The sequence below is a fragment of the Monodelphis domestica genome, chromosome 1 (assembly GCF_027887165.1).
Source record: "Monodelphis domestica isolate mMonDom1 chromosome 1, mMonDom1.pri, whole genome shotgun sequence".
In the NCBI taxonomy this organism is placed as follows: Eukaryota; Metazoa; Chordata; class Mammalia; order Didelphimorphia; family Didelphidae; genus Monodelphis; species Monodelphis domestica.
The window spans coordinates 303754653-303780221 of NC_077227.1; the positions used below are offsets into that span (position 1 = coordinate 303754653).

Here is a 25569-nt window from a genome sequence, read left to right on the forward strand (position 1 = left end):
CTGAGCCCTCTTGAAGTTCAAGCTGATTCCTTCCTCCTTTACTCTCCAAACTTTATCTTCCTAAAGCCTGTAATCTTCCTCCTGGTACAGGCCAGGTGGGAGAAATCCTACACCTTTTCCCTCTCCCTTCTTAATTTCTTTGCTCAATATTAATTAAAATCACCATAAATTTCCAGCTGTCTTGGGTATTTTATTTGGGATATCCCATGGTGACCAATAATTAATATAGTTTAGGTCACAATGCTAAAATTATCCTTTACAAAACCTTCCTGAAGGATAAGCCTTCCTCCCCCTCAAGGTCCCCCAGGAGGGGTTGGATAAGGACTGTTTATGGTTGAATGACTGTCCTTAGGTTCTGCTCCCTCTATGCCCCCCTGATGTGATAGTCCTCTTATTTGACTGTGGGTTATTTAAAAAAAAGATGAATGTAAGAACAAGTTTGGATTGGAAAGATATCAGGGTAGAGGGAAGAGGATTCCCTATACTTTTTCTCAGATTGGGTTTGAGTCTTTCTCAGCTTTTGAGCTGAGGCCAGGCCTCACCCAGAGTGGGGCAGTACTTTTTACCTTTTAGGGTATGAACTTTTTTTACTAATTGTTAATTAAGTGTGAAAGGCCGAGCACTTCTAGTTCTTTATTGATTAACTTAGAATAGACAAAGAGAGTTTAAATTCTCTTTCACAGGATATATGATTTGGGGTTTTGATTTTAAAAGATTATTACAAAAATGAATAATATGGAAATAGGATTTGAGTGATTATATATTTATGCATATATATATATATATATATATATATATATATATATAAAACCCAGTGAAACTGCTTGTCAACTCTGGGAGGGGGGATGGAACTGGGGAAGGAGACAAGAATCATGTAAATATTAAAAAAAACTAAAAGAACCTCTTCACAATGAAAAATGTTCTTTAGAGAGAGAACTGATGAATTCTGAGGGTAGACTATTGTTACTTATAGTCTTGCTTTATTTATTTATTTATTTTTCAGCATGGCTAATATGGAAATGTTTCATTTGACTTTACATGAGTAATGGGTCTCATATTTCTTCTCAATGAGTACAGGAGAGTCCGGAGAGTGGGAGAGAATTTGAAACTAACAAATAAATAAATACTTTTATTTCGGAAAAAGAAAACTAAATTTCTGAAGGGATTTTGCTTGAATTTCCACGAACCATCTCACATATTCATGTTTTCTCCCAACCAACCCCAGTAGTAGGTTATAAGTTCCTTGAAGGGGGATAGTTTGAATAGATGATTGATTATCATCAATCAATACCAGTTATGTGCGGGGCTAACAAGGAGAAGAAGATAGGTGGTTGGGTCTGGAGTTCAGATCCTGGTTCAAATGTAGCCTCGGACAAATTACTAGCTGTGTAACTCTGGGAAAGTCATTTAATCCTGTTTGCCTCAAATTTTTCATCTGTAAAATTAGCTGAAGGAACTGACAAATCACTCCGGAAGCTCTGCAAAAATCCCCAAATAGACTCACCCAGAGTAGACCCGTCTGAAACGTTGGGCTTGATGTTGAACAAGTACAAAAAAAAATGAAACAATCCCAACTGGCAAGGGTCTTACATTCGAATGAGGGAGACAACAAGGGCTTAAACAAGTGTGTGTCAGTGTGTGTGTGTATAGGCATATACCCGTGTGAGAGTGCACGCACACACTGACATATATATGTGTATATATATACACACACACACACACACACACACATATATAAATTATACTTTTTATATAGCAAATGTAGTACCGGAAACTGTGCGAAGTTCTTAAAAATTTCTATCTTATTTGACCTTCCTAACAAGATGAGGAAAATGAGACAAAACTGCGTTGAAGTGACTTTCCCAGAGTCACATAGCTATTATGCGCCTCAAGTTATATTGAATTCAGGTTCTCCCTGTTTCCAGGTCCAAAGCTTTATCCACTGCGCCACCTAGCGCCACAAACAGTTAAATACAAAGTAGTATGAGAGGAAGGTGGCTTGAGCTGATATCTAAAAGACGTGGGGAGAATATATGCTGTTGGACTCGAAGGCTGGGCTAAGGGTAGCTCAGCCTTGGTCCATCCCAAGACCCAGAGGCCTTTCCTGAAGCTTTCCTGGAAGATCTTTCTCCAAAACTTTCCTAAGCTGCGGCTAAACTAAGTTGCCTAGCGCTTTATGAATTCGTGGTTCTAATTGGTTCGTAGCGTCAGGGGCGGGGACGAAGTTTTTTCCTCTAGCCCTGGTGATTGGGGAATTCAGAAAGAAGGAGCCTCTAATAGGGCGCAGCGATTGCGGAAGAAACGGCGGGTAACCTCGAGGTTCCGAATGGGGCGGCTTGGCCGGCGGCCGCGGGGAGAAACGGGTACCGGTCCCGGGGCTCTGCCCAAGGCCATAGCGGCGCTGAGCCGAGCATTACCTGGGGGACCCAGCCCCGAGACCTTCCGCAGGGCTAAGTTCGACCTCCCAGAGGCGGTGAGAGAAGGCGGGTGCCGAGGGGGAGGAGATCTGTGCTCCGGTCGGGGTAGGGGGATGGGGGCCGGGGGACGGACAGGGTCGGGGCAACTCCCACAGGTTCCTCCGACTGAGTCTTCTCTTGTAGGTTGCGGAGCTTTGGTCCCTGCTTTTCTCACTCCTCTGGCTCATTCATCAGGAGGATAAGGTGTCCCCCAGGGACCTTCCTGACGCCCTTGGTAAGTAACAGCCTCATTCACCTTTCCTGCTGCTGCTTCCCCTAATCCATCCTTGAACTTCCCGGAGCTAGTGTTGCTGTCTCCCACCTGTCCGTCCCGCCTTCTGATCATTATTAAACCCCGAAGGGACTGAGCAGATCTAAGCCATTCACCCCTCCCCCATTTACTATTATAAAAACTCACAGTGCAGGAAAGAAAAACATGGAAGAATGTTTAAGAATATCTTTTGCGTTAAAAGAAGTTTGGGAATACAAGATGGTGTTTGTGTATGCATATGGAACTTTTAATGAAATACAAATCCAGTATTTTATTAATTATTCAATAGTCCATCAACAAGCATTGATTCTGGCACTGTGCCAGATGTTGAACGATACAAATACACTCAAGAATTTACGTTCTATCAAGAGAGACAACATAAACATCTATCTATCTATCTATCTATCTATCTATCTATCTATCTATCTATCATCTATCTATCATCTATCTATCTATCTATCATCTATCTATCATCTATCTATCTATCTATCTATCTATCTTTATATGTATATATATATAAAATACATATTTTAATGTGGTATTTAAGTGCAAGATAGTAGGTTGGGATGGCACTAGCAGCTGACAGGATCAGGAAAGACTTTCCTATTATTGAAGATTTACTTGAGCTGTATCTTGGAAGAAAGGGAATTCTCTGAGATGAGTCAGAGTTGATTGATTTGCAAAGGCAATAGGGAGCTACTGCACTTGGATGAGTTTTAAGAATCACAGGTTCAAGACTTTTGGAATTTGTGTAGAGGACAGCTAGATGGCACTGTGTAGAGTTTCTGGGCTTGGGGACTGGAAGACTTGAATTCTTGAATTCAAATCTTGCCCCATACATTAGCTGTCACCCTGGGCAAGTCACTTAACTTCTCTTAGCTTCAGTTTCTTTTTTTTTTTTTGAAAATTTAATTTCCTCAGTTTCTTTATCTGAAAAAAGGGGATAGTAATAACATCTAATTTGCAGAGTTATTGTTAGGATTGTAAAAGGTGGTTTGGATTTATAAGCATTTATTAATAAAAAGAGAGAGATACAGATGGTGAGAGATTGGGAGGTATCAGACTAATTAGAACTGATTCTTCATTTTGCTGGTCAAGGCCCTGTTACCATAGCAGCCCTGCTCTTCAAGAACCAAGATAAGCCAGTGCCTAGACAGTTTAGAGAGCCAGTCAGTCCAGGTCTGGAAGTAAATAAGAGACAGAGAGAGGAAGATAGATTTCAGCTTTACTAATTTAAGGTAAGATCAGATCCCAGCTTTCAGCCCAGTGTGGTCCCTTCCATGTTATGTTTCCCCTTGCCAAGTGCCAGCCCAAGGAGTCAATCTATTCAAGAACAGAAGTAAAAAAGCCCTGCCAGGCTGTTAGACATGACAACGGGTGCCAAAGGATGGAGATCAAATGAGGTAATAATTGTCAAACACTTAGCACAGTGCTTTAGTAGTGCACATAGTAAGCACCATATAAATATCAGCTATTATAATTATTAATCCAACAAAAGTGACCAAGAAATCCTCAGTTAGGCAAGTAGGAAAACTGAGAAGGATCAGTCAGGCACATAGAATTAGGAGAGAACAGTGTCATGAAACCTAGGGTGGCAAGAGTGTTAAATGTGGAGATATAAAGAATAGAGTAGTATTATAAAACCTCAGAGATAGTATCCAGGAGGAAAGGGTAGTTAACAGTGTCCAATATAGTTGTGAGTTCAAGAAGTATCAAATCTGAGAAAAAGTACCATCAGATTTAGCAGTTCAGAGATCACTGGGAACTTTGGAGCTCATCAGCAGCAATAGCAAACATTTATTAACTCATACACTGAGCTAATTTTGCCAGGCATACCTAAAACAGTTTCAATTGAGTAATGAGATCAAAAGCCAGTTAAAGAGGTTTGAAGATTGATTAACTGAGGGAGGAAGTGAAGACAATGGGGAACTAGAGTGAGAAAAAAAGAGGGACATAAGGTCTAGTGAATGATGCAGAGACTAGAGCATTTTTGAAGTTAATTGAGGAGCCAGGAAAAGAAGAAGAGGTTAAAGAGACTGGGGGAATGATTGTGGAATCAGTCAGCTGGAGAAGGTGGAAGGGGATTGGGATCAAGGGACATGTAGAGAAGTTGACTTTGGCAAGAAGGTGTTTCACATCCAATTGGAAGAAAAGAGAGAATAGAAGATGTAAAGGGATTGAGTTGAAGAGAAGAGAGACCTCAAATGGCTTTAGTTTTTCCAATAAAGTAAAGCAAGACTTTTAACTGAGAGGGTGGACAAATGGAAAGGAGCGGGAAGCCTGAGGAGAAAAGAGAAAGATTGGGAATTGTTTCTCTGGTAAGAGAAATAGGAAATTGAGGAATAAAAGATTAGGAATTGGGAAAGTGAAGCTAGTGTAGGAATAGTGGCCTAAGAAAGTACTGAGGAGGGGAGGGATTGGCAGCAGTGATGTGAACAAAGAATTAGTTTACGAGGAATAAGACATAGGGAGAGGTTGAAAGATAGCTAGTTAAAGATAAAGTAATACTATCATTATTGATATAAAATCCTTAGATAATGGTAAGTTTCAGGATGTGACCATTCCTGTGCATAGTCAAGGCAGAATGGAGGAAAAGTTGTGGGATTTGAGAAGATCGTAGGCCTGAAGACAGGGTGTTTGAAGAGGATCTAGATAAATGGTCAAGGGCAGGATTTGGAGAGGTTTCTGTAAGTACAAGTAAATGGAAGGAGTTTAAGAGAAAGAAGTCTAGAATGAAGGAAATGTCAATTCCAAAGGACATAGTGGATGGAATATGTAGAGGTGGAATCAACATTGTGTTATAGTTACCAAAAAATGTTAATAATATAAGGAATTAAATTAAGGGTTTGACTAAATATATGAGAATTCTAAGACAATACTGTGGTTGCCGATTTAAAGATATTGTAGCTCAAGTCAAATTGACTTTTAATAGTTTTATTTACAAAAAAGTGGAAAGAGTAAAAGTAGAGAAATGTTAAAAAGGGTAGGGAAGAATTTTAGCCTATCACCCTAAATGTTCCTCTGGTCCTGACTCAACCCAGGCAGGGCTCATTAACCCCTCAGCTGAGGACTAGGTGGTAAATTAAGCAAGGGTTCAACCCATGAGGCCTCCTCCAAGAAGGGGAGCCCTCTCTGAGACTAATCTCTCCAGAAACCAAGAAAGGAAGGTCAGCTTTGCACTCATCCAATTTGTAGCTCCAAGCCCCAGTCCCAGTCCAAGATCCTCCAAGCTCCAGATTCAGGACGGAAACCCCTTTGGACAGGAAGTTCAGGACTTTTATAGTCCCTTTTCCATGTCACTTCCATGTCCTGTCCCTTCCCCTCTTCACAGGGGCCAATCACAGCTTCCAAATTGCCCAGCACTGCCCAGGGGACAGTGTCTGTGGGATCCACTTCATTCTCTGAAGGTGTCAATTCTTATCAAAGGATTCACAAGTTTCTGACTGAGTTAAAAAGGTGGAGCTCTCCAAGTAAATAACTGTGAATTCCCTTAGTATTAAGTAGGGGTGTTTTTAAGTTTTTGGTTGATTAATTTAAAAATAGACAAAGAGGATAAAGAATTCCCTTTCACAATAGATCTAAGTCTCAATTAGGGTAGGTATAGTGTCCAGTATTAGGAAGGTGAATAATTCTGTTTTGCCCTGGTCAGTGCATTTGGAATGTTGTGTTCAGTATGAGGAAATTAATGCATAAACTGGAGAGGAAGCTTACTTGTGAAGGTGAAGGACTTTGAAATCATGCTATTTGAGGACTATTAAGAGAGACTTAAGTAGAAAGATAGAGGGGGCAGCTGGGTAGCTCAGTGGATTGAGGGCTAGGCGTAGAGACAGGAGGTCCTAGGTTCAAATCTGGCCTCAAGACACTTCCCAGCTGTGTGAACCTGGGCAAGTCACTTGACCCCCATTACCACTCTTCTGCCTTGGAGCCAATATACAGTATTGACTCCAAGACAGAAGGTCAGGGTTAAAAAAAAAAAAGTAGAAAGATAGATGTTTTTAAATATTTGGAGGAGTCAGGTAGAAGAGGGATGAGACTCCTTCTACTTTAACAAAGTTCAGAACTAGGAACAGTGGATGAAGGTGTGAAGAAGAAATTTGAAGTTGATAAAATTCCTAACAATTTGAGATCTCTCAATATATAGAATATGCTTTCTGGGTGAGTAGTGCTCTTTACTGAAGGTCTTTAGACAAAGACTGGAAGACACTTAGTTATGTTGAGGAGTAAATTCTTGCTCATGTTCAGGTTGGAAGGAGTTATTTATTAAGTATTTACTATGTGCTAGGTACTGTACTAAGATGCTTTACAAATCTTATTCATTTAATCTTCATAGCAATCCTGAGAGATATGTGCTATTATGATCTCTATCTTATAGTTAAGAAAACTGAGATAATCAAAGGTTAAATGACTTGACTAGGGTCATGTAGCTAGTAACTTTCTGAAACCAGATTTTTTATTCAGATCTTCTTAATCTCAGGCCCAGTGCTTTATCCATTGTACCACTTATTACTTCTGGTTGACCATCAAAGTCCCTTTCAATGTGATGATTATTTGATTCGGAAAAGGAAGGAGCAGATTCAGACCCTGCCACTTGGGAATTCATATCTTGGGGGTAGAGGGATGTCTTTTATATTAAAATGATAAAAGAATTATATAGTGTGGGGTGTGATAAGTGCAAAATCCTAGATGATTTAAGATTCTTAAGACAGTAGTGTTTCAGAGAAGAACATTATCACTTTAAGTTTGATAGGTCAGAGAAGAGTTTGTAAATGAAATGGGTCTGATCATTAGACAAGGAGAGGTAGGGCTAAGTAGAAGCACTGAAGTAGGGATGTATATGCTTTATGTTGGGATGATGAGTCTGTTTTCTCAGGGGCTTAGGCTACTTAAAAAGGGAAGAGGAATAGAATATGTTAAAGAGGTAGCTGTCTGGTTGACCTGGCTTGAGCCTTTGGTTTAATTTTTGCTTATATTCTCATTTATACTTTCCAGAGGGCCAGATCCGATTTGTAAAGTGGGTACTGCGTTGCCATGGCTATGGGAGACAACATTTTTACCAGCTTCCTGAAGTTGGCTCTCATGGTAGCTGTGAGCTATTGCTGGCCTTCTCTTGGCTACTGGCATACCTCAGCCTGCCAGAGCAATTTCTGTTCCTAAGATGTGTGCACCAAGGTGATGGTGTCTGGATCTCCTCGGTGAGTGTATATTTTGGGGGATTAGGGTAGGGGCGGGGACTCTTTGGGCACAGGAGATATTGGTTGGCATTTGACTGGACTGGCTCTTGTTAATCTTTCTCCCTTGATTCCCAGGGAATGATCTCTGCTTCTTTCTTCTGTCATAATCCAATACTTCCAGCCTGGATTTTTCTTTTTCTAGGCCCATTGCATAATGGGAAACAGACTTTTGGCTTCTTCATACTCCTTTTCCTCCAGTCCCAGGGTTAGCAGCAACCATGTCCAGTGATTTCACAACTCCTAAGTACAGGGAAATAAATAGGATTAAAGCAACAGATATCAAAAAAGTTATGCTAAAAGTCCCTTTGCTCATTGGAAAATGGAGTTTAACCTAATCATTGTTCATTTAATAAACATTTAAGTATCTGCAACGTACAAGGCCCTCAATTGGTCTTGTTAACTAGACACATCCAACTCCAGTGCATGTTTTTATTTTCCTTACAACACTCCCTATTTTTATTTAGCTGATGGTCTCTTTTTTAAACCTGATTAAAATTGAAATTAAAAAAAAAAAAGTTATTTAAAAAACATTTTAATTTATTATTTTTTGTTGACATTTAAAAATTTTTTGAATTCCAAAGTCTCTCCCTCTATCTCAGTGCCTACTCCATCCATTGAGAATGCAAGCAATATGATATCAATTACATATAAAGTTATATGAAACGTATTTCCATATTAATCATATTTCAAAAAAATAGCAAGAAAAAAGTGAGAAAATTGTGCTTCAGCTTGTACTTAGAGTTCATCAGTTCATTTTTTCATTATGAACCCTTTGGAATTGTTTTAGATCATTATATTGATCAGAGGAGCCAAGTCTTTCACAGTTGTTCATCATTACAACATTGTTGTTAGTGTGCATAATGATCTCATTCTTCTCACTTTTATTTTGCATCAGTTCATATAGGTTTCTGAAATGCCCCCCCACTCCCCCCCACCCCCAATTCTTATAGCATAATAATACCCTATGACAATTGTATGCTACAACTTGTTCGGCTTTTCCCCAGTTGAAAAATATCCTTTCTATCCTAGTTCTTTCCCACTACAAGGCGAGCTGCTATAATTTTTTTTTTACATTTGGTTCTTTTCCTTTTCCTTTAATTCTTTGGGGGTAGTAGCAATACCTAAATGATTGGGAAAGTTCACTACTCTATCAGCAGTTGTCATTTCTGACCTTAAGAGTTGTTTTAATTTTAATGATTTTTCTCATATGACTATAGATAACTCTGATTTCTTTTGAAAACTGCCTGTTTATATCCTTTGACCATTTGTCAAGTAGGAAATGACTCTTATTTTTATAAATTTGTTCTACTCTCAGTGTGTGTGTGTGTGTATATATATATATATATATATATATATATATATGTATATGTATATATATATGAGAAATGAGTCCTTTGTCTGGGAAAATTGCTATAAAATATTTTTCAATATTCATTTATCTAGAGTACTTTTTTAGCATAATGCAGTTTTCCTGATAATCTTTTTTTTTTTTAAACCCTTACTTTCCGTCTTGGACTCAACACTGTGTATTGACCCCAACGCAGAAGAGTGGTAAGGGCTAGGCAATGGGGGTCAAGTGATTTGCCCAGGATCACACAGCTGGGAAGTGTCTGAGGCCAAATTTGAACCCAGAACCTCCCATCTCTAGGCCTGGCTCTCAATCCACCAAGCTACCTAGCTGCCCCCTTCCTGATAATCTTTTAAAATTAGGTCTAGTTTTGCTTTTGCTTTGCCTGAGATCATAATTGCTACCCCAGTCTTTTTACTTTAGTTGAAGCGTATTAGATTCTGCTCTATCCTTTTATTTTAATTCTTTTTGTTTCTTTCTATTCAAGTGTGTCTCTTGTAAACAATTATATATCATTGAATTCTGGTTTCTAATCCATGTTTTATGAGTTCATTCCATATATATTCACAATTATGATTTACTATGTGTTTTCTTCCATCTCATTTTCTTCCATTTCTTCCTCTTTCTTTATTCTGTCCCTCTTAAAAGTGTTTTGCTTCTTGCCACTGCCTTCTTTAATCTGCCTTTCTTATGTTATTCTTCTCCTCCCTCTTTTCTAATTCTCTTCTTTTTCTGTTTCCCCATCATGTTACATTTCTATACACAACTGAACATGTATATGTGTATATATGTGTATGTGCATATATACATGTTTATATATACACATACATACACATATTCTAGTGATTGCAAGTCCTTTATTTCATTTCATTTTTTTGCTCCTGAAATGATTATACTCAATTGTACTAGGAAAATAGATTATTCTTGGTTGTAATCTTAGCTCCTTTGCCTTCTGAAGTATCATATTCCCTTCTAATTTGGAAACTGCTAAATCTTGTGTGATCTTGATTGTGATTCCATGATACTTGAATTGTTTATTTCTAACTTGATGTATTTTCTCTTTGACCCATGTTAAGGTGAAAATCACCTTTAAAGGTTGTTATAATATTAAGTTATGGTCGCCAAGGAATTTACTTATGAAATTCCTAAAATGAAACACTCAAGTCAGAACGGAGTTTATGGTGGTTTAATCACAATGGGAGTAAGAAAAGGGGAGAGGGAGAGAAGGAGAGAGGAGAAAAGGGAAAGGGGTTAACTCAACCTTCTGGCCGAGCCAGAGGGAGATTAGAGGGAGATTAAGCCCAAAGGGCCAAGGTAGAGAAGAAAATCAGTCCTTGACTTACTGAGTGATCTGAAGGGAAGCTGTCTGCGGGCCTCCTCCCTCCTCATACTCCCAGCACCAACTGTCGCCTAGCTTTGTCCACAGGAAGTGAGTGAATTCCAGAGGCTGTTCCCTACCTCACTTCCTGTGCCTCACAAGTGCCAATGGTGGCTCAAGCTTGGCTTAGAACAGCCCAGGTGGGCAGTTAGTTATTTCTGATTTGTCATTGACTAGCACATGCCCGTGTAGTGTGGGTGTGCACAATTTTGGGTGCTAGACCAAGCAAGATGGAGATTTAAAAATTCACACCCAAGAGCTCTGGAATTTGATGGCAATATTCCTGGGAGTTTTTATTTTGGAATCTCTTTCAAGAGATAATTGATGGATTCTTTCTTTCTGTTTTAGTCTCTGGGTAAATCTAAGATATCAGGATGGTTTTTCATTTTTTAAAAAACCCTTACCTTCCAACTTAGAATTAATACTAAATATTACTTCTAAAAAGAGCAATAAGGACTAGGCAATTAGGGTTAAGTGACTTGCTCAGGGTCATGTAGCTAAGGAAGTGCTTAACAACTTCTTGAAATATGATTTCTAAGCTCTTTCTTTGATCATGGCTTTGAAGTGGTCCAGTAATTCTTTTATTTTTTGATCCAATAATTCTTAAATTATCTCTCCTCTATTTATTTCTCAGGTCAGTTTTTCTATTGAGATATTTTTTCTTCTAGTTTTTCATTCTTTATTTTATTATTTTATGATGTTTCATTGAGTCATTAACTTCCATTTGCTCAATTCTAATTTTTCAGGAATTATTTTCTTCAGTGAGCTTTTGTATCTCCTATTCTGTTTGGCCAATTCTGCCTTTTTATCCCACTCCACTGACCTTTGCTCATGTTGGGGGCAGAGTACGAAAGACAATTAGCCACTGGCAGAATCTTGGCTTTAGAAGCCACCTACAGATAGCCAGGTAATGCAATAGACAGATTGCTAGGCCTATAGTTAGGAAGATCTGAGTTCAAATGTGGCCTCAGATGCTGTATTACCTTGGGTAAATTTCTTAACCTTTGCTTCAATTTTCTCATCTGTAAAATGGAGATAATAATAACATCTACCTCCTAATTGTTGTGAGGAACATATGAAATAATTGTAAAGCACCGAGACCAATGCATGACACAAAGTAAGCACTATATTAAATGTTAGCTATTATTATTATTACTATCTAGGCCAAACCATATCTGAATAGTAATCCCCTCTAAAACATAATCATCAAGTGCTCATCCATATCCAACCTTTGCTTGAAGACTTATGAGAGGAATTCCACTCCTTCTGGATTTTTTTTTACAAAGAATCATCTTGGCTTTATTAATAAGAAGTCAGGACAGAGCAAACTAATTTCCTATTTTGATATCAGGGGAATACTTTAAGTATAGTTTACCTAGCTTTTAAGAAAGCTTTTGGCAGCCTTTTGTATTATTTTTGTAGAAAAGATGGAGCAATATTAGCTGGATAATATATGGATTTGGAACTGGTTCAGTGGTCAGAGTTAATGGTTCTATATTAACATAAGAGGAATTTTTTTGTTTGCAATTTGTTGGAATGCTCTAGTGATCTGTGCTTTTTAACATAGACATCAAAGACTTTGATAAAGTATTTATGGAATCTATTAAATTCATAGGTTATACATCTTTTGTCTTCTATCTTTGTAGGAAGTATTTAGGTAAAGTTTGGATTAAGTGGTCCCTGAGGCCTTTTTTATGATACCTTTGAGGTCAGATTTGGTTATCTTCTCCCTATAGAATATAAGTTCCTTGAGAATAAAAATGGTCTTTTTTTTTTTTTGCCTTTCTTCATATTTCCTATTCCTTGCACAGTGCCTAATGCTTAGTAATTCAGTTAATAAATACTAGTTGGCTGAGTAATATAACTGTTGGGTCAGAGTAACTCCTACTTTTTTCTCATCTTTTACAATGGAATCTAATTTGATTATTTATTGTTTGCCATGCTTAGTGCTATTGATTTTTATCTTGAGGAAAGCATTCATCATGTAAAGGTGTTAAATTTCTCTTAATCCTTCCTGTATCATAGTTTCCCATATATTCTCCCTATTCTCCACCCTTGTGAAGCTTCCTTGAACCCACGAGAAGCCTCAAGATAGGAAGATAGAGGAAGGATAGAAGTTCTGTATGCCGCGAGGGGGGTGGCAGAGTCAAGTTAGAGATATGAGGTGGCAGGAATGAGTCAGAAATCCAGGCCTTATTAATTGTCAAGGAGCTACAGCAAAAACTACGATCAGTGGACTACTCAGAAGGCTTATACCTGTCCAGTGATCCAAATTTAATACCACACAGGTCGGAGATATGATAGAGAAAAGAGAGTGCCTGGCCGAAGGCCAGGTCCCAGGTGGGAGAGGTAGATCAGGAAAGGAATCAAAGATGGAGCTTGGCCAGAGCAAGGACAGGCATCAGTGAGAGCTGAGATCCAAGTGAGGAAGAGAGGGGTGGAGCTTGCTGTGCTCTTTGATATGCAAATATACACAATACATAGGGATGATTATCATTGGTTAATGACAAGGTATAGGTGTGGTTTCTCTTAGCCAGGTGAGCACAAAGAAACCTGTTTTCCTGCCTAACCTGGGGGAAGCTGGGGTCAAGGGTCAGAGGCTTTCCCAGCTATGTGCAAGACTGAGCATGCTCAAGATTGAGCATGCTGTCTTCTAAGCCACTCTGTACACACTAACTGTTTCCCTTGCCCATAGCCAGGGGTGGACTGCTACACCTTGCATTGATATCAAGTGTCTGAGTGTATGCTATTTTATTTAATTGAGGGTTTTATCAAGTTTTTCCTAGAATTTCTCTCCATCCTCAACAACCAATGCTAGCTCATAAATTGCAATTATTTTCAATGGTTGTCTTCTTGTCAATATTTATCATTATTACATTAATATTTGATGATCAAATATCATACGAAATAATTTCTTGTTGGGCTTTTTGTTTCCAAAAAGTTCTAGTGAGTCATCCTTCTATTTTAAGCTGCAACTTTCTATTTTCATTTGTTATCAAAGGATCAAATATTTAGAGTTTGTAGGGGACCTTAGAGGCCATCAAATCTTATCCTTTCAGTTTTACAGATGAGGAAGCTGAGTCAGAGTTGTTATGTCACTTGTCCATTGTCTGCTTTTTTTTCCTGCTTGCCCCATCTCTGGTTCATTAGTTTCTTTTACTTTTTGACTTTTTACCTGGTTATGTAATCTTTCTCCTTCTTTTTATTTCCCTCTTAGTCAAGTAGATTCCCTCTTCCTCTCCATCCCTTCAACTTCAACTAGTTTAGTTTTTTATTGTTCATTTTCATTTTTTTCATTTTTATTTTATTTATTTATTTTTAAAACCTTAACTTCCATCTTGGAGTCAATACTGTGTATTGGCTTTCTAGGCCTGGCTCTCAATCCACTGAGCCACCCAGCTGCCCCCTCTGTTAGTTTTTTAAATGATAATTTTTTGTATCCCTTTCCAAAAAGGATTTTTTTTCACTTTCATCATTCATCTTTTCTTTCTCTGAACTCTAAGACCTTTGTTCTCTCATCCAATGACCCTTAAACTTATTCTCTTTTCTTTGTATTCCTTTTGCAATCAAAACTCCCAAGGTATCCATTCTAAGTTTTCCCATATAGGCAATTTCTGTCACTGACTTGTAGAGCTTCCCCCATAGATTCCCTTTTTCAATTGTGTCATATATCCATAACAATGTTAGTTGTTATAGGTGTCAGAGAAGATACTGCCCATGGTGGGACCACTCTCTTATTTATGTAGCCCATCACTAATCTATATACCCTTCTCTGCACCTGTTCATTCTCCCATTCCCAACTTGGAAAGTCTCTAAATCTTTCCTCTAAAAACATATTTCCTTATGTTGTTTTATTGTCTTTAACTAATTGATTTTATTTGATTAATTGTTTATAATGTATAAAAGTCTGTCTCCCCCTATATTCCAGGTTAGCTGAGGAAGGAGCTTGGTATTGATTTGCTTAGTAATTCAATTTGCTTGGATCGAACTTTTGTTTCTTCAGTCATTTGTACTGGCAAACTCCACCAAAAAAAACAAGACAGAATAGGAATGCAAATAGATAAAACTGAAGTACAATCTAGAGGAAGAGAAGCAAAAAACAACAGCATTAAAAGAAAATATGTTCACTCTCTAAGCAAAAAGCAAAATATACTTGTCTTGGAAACAAGATGCAAAGAGATAACCTAAGGATCATAGGTCTCCTAGAAGAATACAGCAAGACAAAGAACCTTAAGAGCATATTGCAGGAAATATAGAAGAGACCTTCTCAGAAATTCTGAACATAGAAAGTGAAATTCTAATTGAAAAAATTCACAGACTGCCTTCATGAAAAAACAAACAAACCCATGACTAATAACTCTAAGACACATAGTGGTTTAATTTGATAATTCATTTTAGAAACAAATTCTATAAGTGAGCAAGGGAAAGACGTAAGCCAAAAAATGAAATTAGAAAAATGTGTGACTATTCAGCATCTGGGCAGCTAGGGAACCCAGTGGATAGAGTGTTGGGCGTGGAGTTTGGCCTTATGTCTCTCCTCAGCAGTGTGAAATTGGGTCTATAAAACTCAATTACTTATTTACATACATTGTAAGAGTTAGGAGACATATACAGAGTAAGTAATACCTGAAGGGTAGATGGAATATGCTGAAATTTGGCTACGCTGCAGGAATTGCCTCTGTATAGTTGGAGTTGCTGAGTAGGTACCCTGAAAAGAACTGAGCTTTGAGGGTTCCTAAGTCATTGGCTGAAGAGTTGGGGAGAGAGTTGCTTAGGAAAGGTGGTTGGAGGCTTGGGAATAATAATGGAGAGGCAGGGGACTTGTAGAGAGATGTTACTGTTGGAGATACTGAGTGGGAATAATATGCAGGAGGGAAAGAATGGAAAGAATGTGTGTTTGTGTGGGTATGTATGTATGTACAAGCATAGGCATGTTTTGTATATGTCATAATATATCCTGGAAGAGCATTATTGTGATATTTTCTTGAGAAACAAATCTATTGTGTTTCAGTGTAAGGACCTGGCCAGATGCCCAGTTCCATTGGCCCTTGGCCCTAAGGGAAGGGTAGATATTCGTTATATTCAGTGGCTGCTTGGGAAACTGCGTTTCCATTGGCGGAATTTGTATGAAAGCCAGCAAGAACAATGCACTCTCCTGAATAAGGTAAGGATTGGCCTCTATATGACTCACTTCATGTTAGCTCCTTGTCATGTTTTCCTTTTTTCTTAAATAATTTTTATTGTTCAAGACTTGGTCACTCTTTCTGGATACTCTTATGTCTAGGTTTTTGTGATATTGCTTTTCATTTTTCTCTTATCTATCAGTTCTTTTTCAGGCTCATTTACTAGTTCATCTCTTATAACCCCTAATTGTCAGTATCCCCCAAGAGTATTCCTAGACTCTTTTCTTTTCCTTTTCTATTATCTCACTTGGTGATGTCATCAATTCCCATTGATTTTTATTTTTCCAGATCTATCTCTCCATCTCTAATAATTTCTCTGCTGAGCTACAGTTACGCATCTCTTGAACATCCCCAACTGAATGTTCCATAGACACCTCAAACTCAACTCAACCTGTCCAAAATGGATCTTCTTATCTATTTCCTCCTCAACCCTCTCCTGAACTTGTTTCTACTTTCATAACCTCTTTTATATAACATATATATATATATATATATATATATAACATATAAAATATATAATTTTCTTCATTCCTACCACCACAACCCTTGTTCGGGCCCTTATCACTTCTCACCTAGACTATTGTAATCTTATCTGGACTTTCTGCCTCAAATCTCACTCTTAATACATCCTCATCTCTGTTAGTGGCTAAGGTGATTTTTCTTGTGTAGATCCAACCATGTCACTTCTCTGCTTGTTCTCTATCACTTCTAGGATAAAAAAAAATCAACTATTTGATATTTAAAGCTTTACCTAATGATGCCTTGTATAATTTTTCTGTATTTTCATATGCTTTACTCTCTACCATGAACGCTATGATCAAGCTATATCAGCTTTATTTACGCATAACACTTATTTTTCCATTTTTCCCTATCCTGTCTTTTTTTCACTTCTTCCTGGATGTTTTATCTTATCACCTCTTCCTCTTAGTTTTACTCTTACTTCAAGACTCAGCTCAAAATTCAATCATCTCCCAGGGACTAGGAAAGGTGCTGGTAGCTAAAAACTTTTCTCTTTCACGTTACCTCATTTACTTTATTTTTTTGTGTACTGAGGAAAAAGTTAAAAAGAAAACTCCTTTCTCCCATCTTCCTAAAGCTTTATTTGAAAGCAAAAGCCACCAGTTTCCCCCCTGCTGAAATTAATTATCACTTTCACTTCTACTAACCCCATTCTACTAACCCCATCACCACCCTCATTCATGAGAGAGCCCTTGGCTCAGATTGGTCCTAATATAGACCCAATCCCATTCCCAGAAGTAGAGGGTGGTGGTCTCTCCCTAGGATGGGATTGGTCCTGAATGGACCAATTCTATGTCAGGAAATAGGGAGGAGGGACCCCTGGGGCATGCTGGGAAATGTAGTCCTCTGCCAGGATACATTTTAAAACCCACAATACCTATTTATTTTCATGTTGTATTCTCTGTATGAATGTATGAACCTTGAGGTCAAGGACTGTTTTTTGGGTTGCTATATACAATAGAAAAGGATTGAATATGAAAACATAAATCTATATTATGTATATCCTTTAAAAACATAAATAAAAAATCAAATGACTGAATAGATTGTGATATTGAAATATAATGGATTATATTATGTTATTAAAAATGACAAATACTAGAAATGTAAAGAAAATAAGAGAAACATGAAGAAATGAGAAGAGAATAAGATTAGTACATACTATGATTACACTAAAAATTAATACTCATAAAATTAGAGAAAAAAGTGTCGAAACAAATCCAAAGAGATCTCAAAAGTAGATGTGTTTATGTTTACCCACATATATAACTTACATCTTTTGAAACAAATTGTAAATAATGTAGAGTTTATGGTTTAGCACTAATTTTTATGCATTTGTTTATTTAAATGTTTTTTTTTTAATTTGAAAATTTTTAATTAATTTAGAATATTTTTCCATGGTTACATGATTCATGTTTTTTCCCTTCCCTCCTCTTACCCCACTCCCATAGTCAATGAGCAACTCCAATGGGTTTTACAATGTGCCATTGATCAGGACCCATTTCCATATTATTAGTATTTGCATTTAGGGTGATCGCCTACATCCCCAATCATATCCTCCTTGACCCATGTGATCAAGCAGTTGTTTTTCTTCTGTGTTTCTACTTCCACAGTTCTTTATCTGGATGTGAATAGCATTCTTTCTCATAAGTCCCTCAGAATTGTCCTGGATGATTGCATTGCTGCTAGTAGAGAAGTCCATTACATTTGATTGTACCACAGTGTATCTGTCTCTGTGTATAAGGTTCTCCTGGTTCTGCTCCTTTCACTCTGCATCAATTCCTGGAAATTGTTCCAGTTCACATGGAATTCCTCTAGTTCATTATTCCTTTTAGCACAATAGTATTCCATCACCATCAGATACCAGAATTTGTTCAGCCATTCCCCAATCGGACATCCCCTGGTTTTCCAATTTTTTACCACCACAAAGAGCAAGGCTATAAATAGTTCTGTACAAGTCTTTTTCCTTATGATTTGTTTGGTATATAAACCCAACAGTGGTATGGCTGGATCAAAGGGCAGGCACTCTTTTAAAGCCCTTTGGGCTTAGTTCCAAATTGCCATTCAGAATGGTTGGATCAATTCACATCTCCACTAGCAATGCATTAATGTTCCAATTTTGCCATATCCCCTCCAACATATATTACTTTCCTTTGCTGTCATGTTAGTCAATCTGCTAGGTGTGAGGTAGTACCTCAGAGTTGTTTTGATTTGCATTTCTCTAATCATAAGAGATTTAGAACACTTTTTCATGTGCTTATTGATAGTTTTGATTTCTTTATCTGAAAACTGCTTAGTCATGTCCCTTGCCCATTTATCAATTGGGGAATGACTTGCTTTTTTGTACAATTGATTTAGCTCCTCATAAATTTGAGTAATTAGACCTTTGTCAGAGGTTTTATGATCAGGTGGGATTTATACCAGGAATGCAAGGATAGTTCAGTATTAGGAAAACTATCCACATAATTGACAAAAAGAAAACCAACAAAAATCACATGATTATCTCAGGAGATACAGAAAAAGCCTTTGACAAAATACAATATTCATTCCTATTGAAAACACTAGAAGGTATAGGTATAGAAAGGCCTTTTCCAAAAATAATAAACAGCATATATTTAAAGCCATCAGTAAGCATCATCTGCAATGCGGATAAACTAGATGCATTCCCAATAAGATCAGGAGCGAAACAAGGATGCCCATTATCACCTCTATTATTTAACATTGTACTAGAAACACTAGTAGTAGCAATTAGAGAAGACTTTTTTAATTGATTTTCTTGGATTCTCTAGGTATACCATCATGTCATCTGCAAGGAGTGATCGTTTAGTTTCCCCATTGTCTACTTTAATCCCTTCAATTTCTTTTTCTTCTCTAATTGCTACTGCTAGCATTTCTAATACAATATGTGAACCTTAAAAATTCTCAGACCCTACTTCAGAACACTTGGTTAAGACCATTCCCCATTTAAACAGTGAAGGGACTTAGATCAGGAATGTGGGAACTCTACTCCACCCATACTTAAGCATACTTTAGGGGAAGATAAAGTTGTAAACTCCTTGCTAAATAATGAAAAATACTTAACCTATACTTATAGTAAGGCAAAAGACTTTAAACTGTCCCTATTTTTAGATCTAATACAAAAGGGTGCTAAGTACCTATAAAGGTCAGGCAACTTGTAAACTTACAAGGAGCAAAGAGGTGAGAACTTACTCAGAGATTTTAGTCTACTCAGGTGTGAACTTAATCAAAAGTTTAGTCTACTCAGGTGTGAATTAAGAATGGTCAGTCCTTTGGAAATGTCTACTGTGATTGGTAGATGTGAGAACTTAGGGGAGGTGACATAGGAGAAAATTCCCTTTAAAAGGAGGTCAAAAAGAGGTCTCTGGAGATTGAGCTGGCCAAAGCTGAACTGATGTCTCTCTGAACACTAGAATCTTGCTTGGGACAAATCTTATGGTGAGTGAATAAAAAACTGAGTTATCTCTCTTTTAGGGTTTTTATCCTAGGCTGGCTCATGCTGGCCTAGGCTGGTCTAGCCCTTTTCTTATTATTTCCTTTTTCTCTCTCTCTCCCCTTCATTAATTCCTCATTTGTATTAATTAAAATCTCTATAAAACCCAGCTGACTTGGGTATATTTAATATTTGGGAATTTTTCCCTGGCGACCACCTTATATTTGATTTAAAACAAGACACTATCTTGAATCCATATTTTCTGCGGTCACAATTTAAGCCAACAATTCTTTTATCTGTAACAGTTTATGGCTCCAACTATTTTACTCATTACAAATATTAAATAGTAGTGGTGATAATGGGCATCCCTGCTTCACTCCTGATCTTATTGAGAAGTCATCTTACTTATCAGCATTGCAGATAATACTTGTTGATGGTTTTATTTGTATGTCCAATTCATTGACCTCTGCCCTCCCTAATTTGTTAATATATGAACTCAAGGATATAAATTATCCCCTGAGTACTGCTTTGGCTGCATCCCATAGATTTTGAAAGGATGTCTCATCATTGTCATTTTCTTCAATGAAATTATTAATTGTTTCTATGATTTGTTCTCTAACTGATTTTGGAGAATCATGTTATTTAATTTCCAAGTAATTTTTGATTTGGCTCTCCATGTACCCTTACTGATCATTATTTTTATTGTGTTATGATCTGAAAAGGTTGCATTTATTATTTCTGCTTTTCTGCATTTGTTTGCCATGTTTTTATGTCCTAGTACCTGGTCAATCTTTGTGAATGTACCATGTGCTGCTGAAAAGGTGTATTCCTTTTTGTCCCTCTTTATTTTTCTCCATATATTTATTAACTAATTTTTCTAAGATTTCATTCACATCTTTTACCTCTTTCTTATTTATTTTTTGATTTGATTTATCTAAATTTGATAGTGGTAGGTTCAGGTCTCCCACTAGTATAGTTTTACAATCTATTTCCTCCTTCAATTCCACTAGTTTCTTCTTTAGAAATTTGGATGCTATACAATTTGGTACATATGTGTTGATTACTGATATTTTTCCTCATTGTCTATACTCCCTTTTATCAGGATGTATTTACCTTCCCTATCCCTTTTAATCAGATCTATTTTTACTTTGGCTTTGTCAGATATCATGATTGTAACTCCTGCCTTCTTTCTATCAGTTGAGACCCAATAGGTTTTTCTCCAACCTTTAATTCTAACCTTGTGAGTATCTACCCGCTTCAGGTGTGTTTCTTGTAGACAACATATGGTAGGATTTTGGATTCTAATCTACTCTCCTATTTGTTTTTGTTTTATGGGTGAGTTCATCCCATTCACATTCAAAGTTATGATTGTCACTTGCATATTCCCCAACATTTTGATATCCTCTACTAGTTCTGTACTTTCTTCTTTTGCTATATATTTTTAAACCAGTGGTTTACTTTTAATCAATCCCCCTAATCTCCTCCCTTAATATGCTTCCCTTTCTGGCCCTTCCTTCTTGTTTTTTTAGGGTCTGTTAAGTTCCCTCCCTCCCCTCTCTTTTTCCCTCCCTTTTTGTACTCCCTCCCCCCCTTAGTTTTCCCTTCTCACTTTCCCTGTAGGTTAAGATAGAATTCAAGACCCCAGTGGATCTAGATGCTCTTCCCTCTCAGAATTGATTTCACTGAGAGTAAGGTTTAAGTATTACCTATTAGCACTCTCTTCCTCTCGTTCTTATAAGAGTATTCTTCCCCTCCCCTTCCCATGTGTATCTTTATGTGATAAAGATTATCCTATTTATTTTATTTCTTCAAGTATCTCTTGGTGCCATCTTCGATTTCCCCCTTCCCTTTTTCTTTTTTTGCATATCATCTTATAGCCCTTAATGCCCCAATCTCTTCCTATGAATGATTCTTCTAAATACTATAAAAAGTATAAATATATATAAAGTATATATACACAAAGTATAAAAATATATAAATACTATATAAAAGTGAATATAATTTTTGAGAGTTTCAAATAACATTTTCCCCAAATATTAATATATATAATTTGATCTAATTGTAGCCCTTAAAGAAGAGAGTTTGAATAAAAAAACATTTTTCCCCTTTCCCCTCTCTTTCTTATTTACCTTTTCTTGTTTCTCTTGATCTTTGTGTTTGGATATCAAATTTTCCACTTTGGTAGAGGCATGGAGAGAGAGAGAGGACTTGAACGGCAAGATGTAAGAAACAAGCCTGTCAATCAAGAGGAAGGTTCCAAATGGAATGTTCCCAGGAGTGGCAGTTGGGGGGTTTCTGGCCACAGAGAGGAGAAGCAGAAACTTGGCTTTTGAGTAGGTTGTCTCTCTGGCAGTGAAGCTGACCAGGGAAGAAACTTTGGGACTTTGGTTTCTCTCTGGAGTTGAGGCTAACTGAAGACCCTTGTGGGGCTGACTTGGTTTTTTGAGGCTCTCTGACCAAGGGAGAAACCTCTGTTCTCTTGGAGATTAGACTGACCAACAGTTGAAGGAAAGCCAGGCTGAAGGAGAGATTTTGAACTTTATTTCTCCCTGGGGGTTAAACTGAGAGACCTTGCTGACTTTGTGAAGAAGAAGAAAGAATTTAAAAAGCCGTTGTCCTCCATCTCTCTAACTGTCTTAGAGTCACAGTTTGTGACTGGACTACTTTCTCAAACCCTCAATTTCTCCCTCATTTTAGTTTAGGGACATCCTCATCCCTCTTACCTCAGTTTCCTATCCTGTTATCCCAATAAACCCCTTGACTTGAAAAAGGAAAGGAAAAGAGTATCTTTATAGTTTACTCAAGGAGGGAGGGAAGAAGCCAAAGGCTTCAAGAAGAACTGGGAGGTGAGGGAGGTAGGAAAGATGGTTGGAGAAGGGAGGGAGTGAAGGGGGGAGGAGGTTAGAAAGATATACTGATCCATCAGCAATCAGTAGGGATCAGTAGGCAAACCCCAGAGCAGTTCTCTTGTGTAGCAGTTTACCTGTGTGGCAGCATTCCCCTGTACCAGCAATGTCTCTCGTCTCTCCACCATTACGGATAGGCAGTTGTGTCTCCATATTTAGTAGCAGTTCTCTCTAGTCTGTCAGAGTACCACTGCAGCACAAGACACTATTGTGTCACACAGATTATCAATTTCTATTTCACCACTTAGTTCTGCTCTTTTCTTTAGAAATACTTGGAAATCTTCTATTTTGTTGAATGCCCATACTTTCCCCTGGAAGTATATAGTCAATTTTGATGGATAGGTGATCCTTGGTTGAAGACCCAATTTTCTTGTCTTTCTGAATATCATGTTCCAGGCCTTGAGATTCTTTAGTGTGGAAGCTGCCAGGTCTTATGTGATCCTGATTGGTGCTCCTTGGTATCTGAATTGTCTCTTTTTGGCTTCTTGTAGAATTTTCTCCTTAGCTTGAAAGCTCTTGAAAGTTACATTCCTGGGAGTTGTCTTTTGAGGATTTAGTGTAGAGGGTGTTCTATGAACTCTTTCAATGTCTATTTTTCCCCCTTGTTCAAGAACATCAGGGCAGTTTTCTTGGATGATTTCTTGTAGTATGATGTCAAGATTTATGTTTATTTCTGGATTTTCAGGTAGTCCAGTGATTCTCATATTGCCTCTTCTTGGTCTGTTTTCCTGATCTGTCATCTTGTCAGTGAGATATTTTATGTTTTCTTCTATTTTCTCAGTTTTTTGACTTTGCTGTATTAATTCTTGCTAATTTTGCAAGATCATTGTCTTCCAGTTGCCTAATTCTGGTCTTTAAAGACTGGTTTCCTTTTTCAGTTTGGTCTGTCCTGCTTTTTGTGGCTTCCAGCTGTTTCTCCAATTGGGAGTTCTTGTCCTTTAAACTGTTATTTTCTCTTTGAACTATTTCCCACTTTTCTTGCCAGAAGGCTTCCATCTTTTTGATAAGCTCCAATTTAAATTCTTTAGAGCTTGTGGACAATTTCCATTTTTTTGGGAAGGTTTTGGGTTTATTTGAATTTCCTTCTCTGTTTCCTCTGTAGCCTGGGTTTTTCCTCTGTAAAAATTTTCCAGGGTCAACCCTCTCTTCTTTTTTTTTTTTTTGTGGAGGGAGTTTGTAGCTCCTGGGCACAATTTGCCATCACTGTGGAGGTTTTCCCTTCCCTTTTTAGTCAGAAATCTGAGTGAGATGGGCAGGCTCTCTCTGTATGGAACTAAGGAGCAAGGGTTTTGCCTGAGGCAAGCTCTTGAATCTCCACAGCTTCTGCTGTTTGCTGCCCTTCTCTGTTATCTTCCCGTGAGCACCTACAGACTGAGCTCTTTAGCCTGCTGGGGTTTCAGGTATAGCTGCTTTTAGGGGGGTAGGTCTTTTTTGGTCTTAGTCAGCTCCCCAGGACCTTAGAGAGGTGCCCCTTACTCACTCTAGAGGTGCCCTTTGCTCACTTGCTGATTCTGGCGCGCGCTGGCTCTGACTCTGGCTTCCTAGGTGGGGTTGGGGGAGGGTAGATCAGCTCACGTTTGGGTGGGAGCTTTTTCTCACCCCCTTAGTGTGGAAATGCCCAAATCTCATGTACCTTCAATGCTGAGCCCTACTGTAGATTCCCTTCGTTCTTATGAATATGTTTCTTTTGATCTTTTGAGGTAGTGTATATCGGTGGGTGCTGAGGCGAGGAAGAGTCTTTCATCTAGACTTCGGCCATGTTTACCTGGAAGTCCTCCTTGTTGATGGTTTTAAATAAATACTGTTCTTCTATTCCTACACTTTCTAGTGTTTTATTTTTTCTTTTCTTTATTTAAAAAAAAAAAAACCCTTACCTTCCATCTTGGAATCAATGCTGTATATTGGTTCCAAGACAGAAGAGTGGTAAGGGTTAGGCAATGGGGGTTAAGTGACTTGCCCAGGGTCACATAGCTGGGAAGTGTCTGAGGCTAGATTTGAACCCAGGATCTCCCATCTGTAGGCCTGGCTCTCACTCCACTGAACAACCCAGCTGCCCCCTCTAGTGTTTTCAATAGAAATGGTTGTTGTGTTTTGTCAAAGGTTTTTTCTGCATCTATTGAGATAATCATGTGTTTTTTGTTAGTTTGCTTGTTGATATGGTCAATTATGGGGGGGGGGTTCTTAATATTAAACAGTCTTTTATTCCTGGTATAAATCCCACCAGGTCATAGTGAATAATCCTTGTGATTACTTGTTGTAGCTTTTTAGCTAGTATTTTATTTAATATTTTTGTATCTATATTCATTAAGGATATGGGTCTATAGTTTTCCTTCTCTGTTTTTGGTTTTCCTGGCTTGGGAATCAGTACCATTTTTGCATCATAAAAAGAATTTGGTAAGACTCCTTCTTTTCCTGTTTTGTCAAATAGTTTGTATTGTATTGGGATTAGTTGTTCTTTAAGTGTTTGATAGAATTCACTTGTGCATCCATCTGGCCCTGGGGATTTTTTTCTTAGGGAGTTTTTTGATGACTTGTTCAATTTCTGATATGGGATTATTTAAGTATTCTATTTCCTCTTCTGTTAATCTAAGCAATTTATATTTCTGTAAATATTCGTCCATTTTATCTAGATTGCCATATAATTGGTCAAAATAGTTCTTAATAATCACCTCTTTATTAGAGGTGAGATCACTTTTTTAATTCATGATCCTGATAATTTGGTTCTCTTCTTTCTTTTTTTTAATTAGACTAACCAATACTTTATTTTATTTGTTTTTTTTTTCATAGTACCAGCTCCTCATCTTATTTATTAGTTCAATAATTTTTTTT

At 37.7% G+C, this 25569-nt stretch overlaps 1 protein-coding gene across 3 annotated transcripts in view; it reads left to right on the forward strand.

Moving 5' to 3' along the window:
- Positions 1-2172: 2172 nt before the first annotated feature.
- TEDC1 (tubulin epsilon and delta complex 1) overlaps positions 2173-25569 on the forward strand; it is a 109403-nt gene continuing 86006 nt past the window's right edge. Inside the window, exons 1-4 of one of the 3 annotated variants that reach the window (XM_007473335.3) lie at positions 2173-2473; positions 2601-2691; positions 7717-7919; positions 15696-15848. In XM_007473335.3, the coding sequence (XP_007473397.1) occupies positions 2327-2473; positions 2601-2691; positions 7717-7919; positions 15696-15848 (594 nt within the window). In that variant the 5' untranslated portion in view covers positions 2173-2326. The remainder of the gene's footprint in view (positions 2474-2600; positions 2692-7716; positions 7920-15695; positions 15849-25569) is intronic. The other 2 variants (XM_007473336.3, XM_056811081.1) reach the window with 2 other exon arrangements.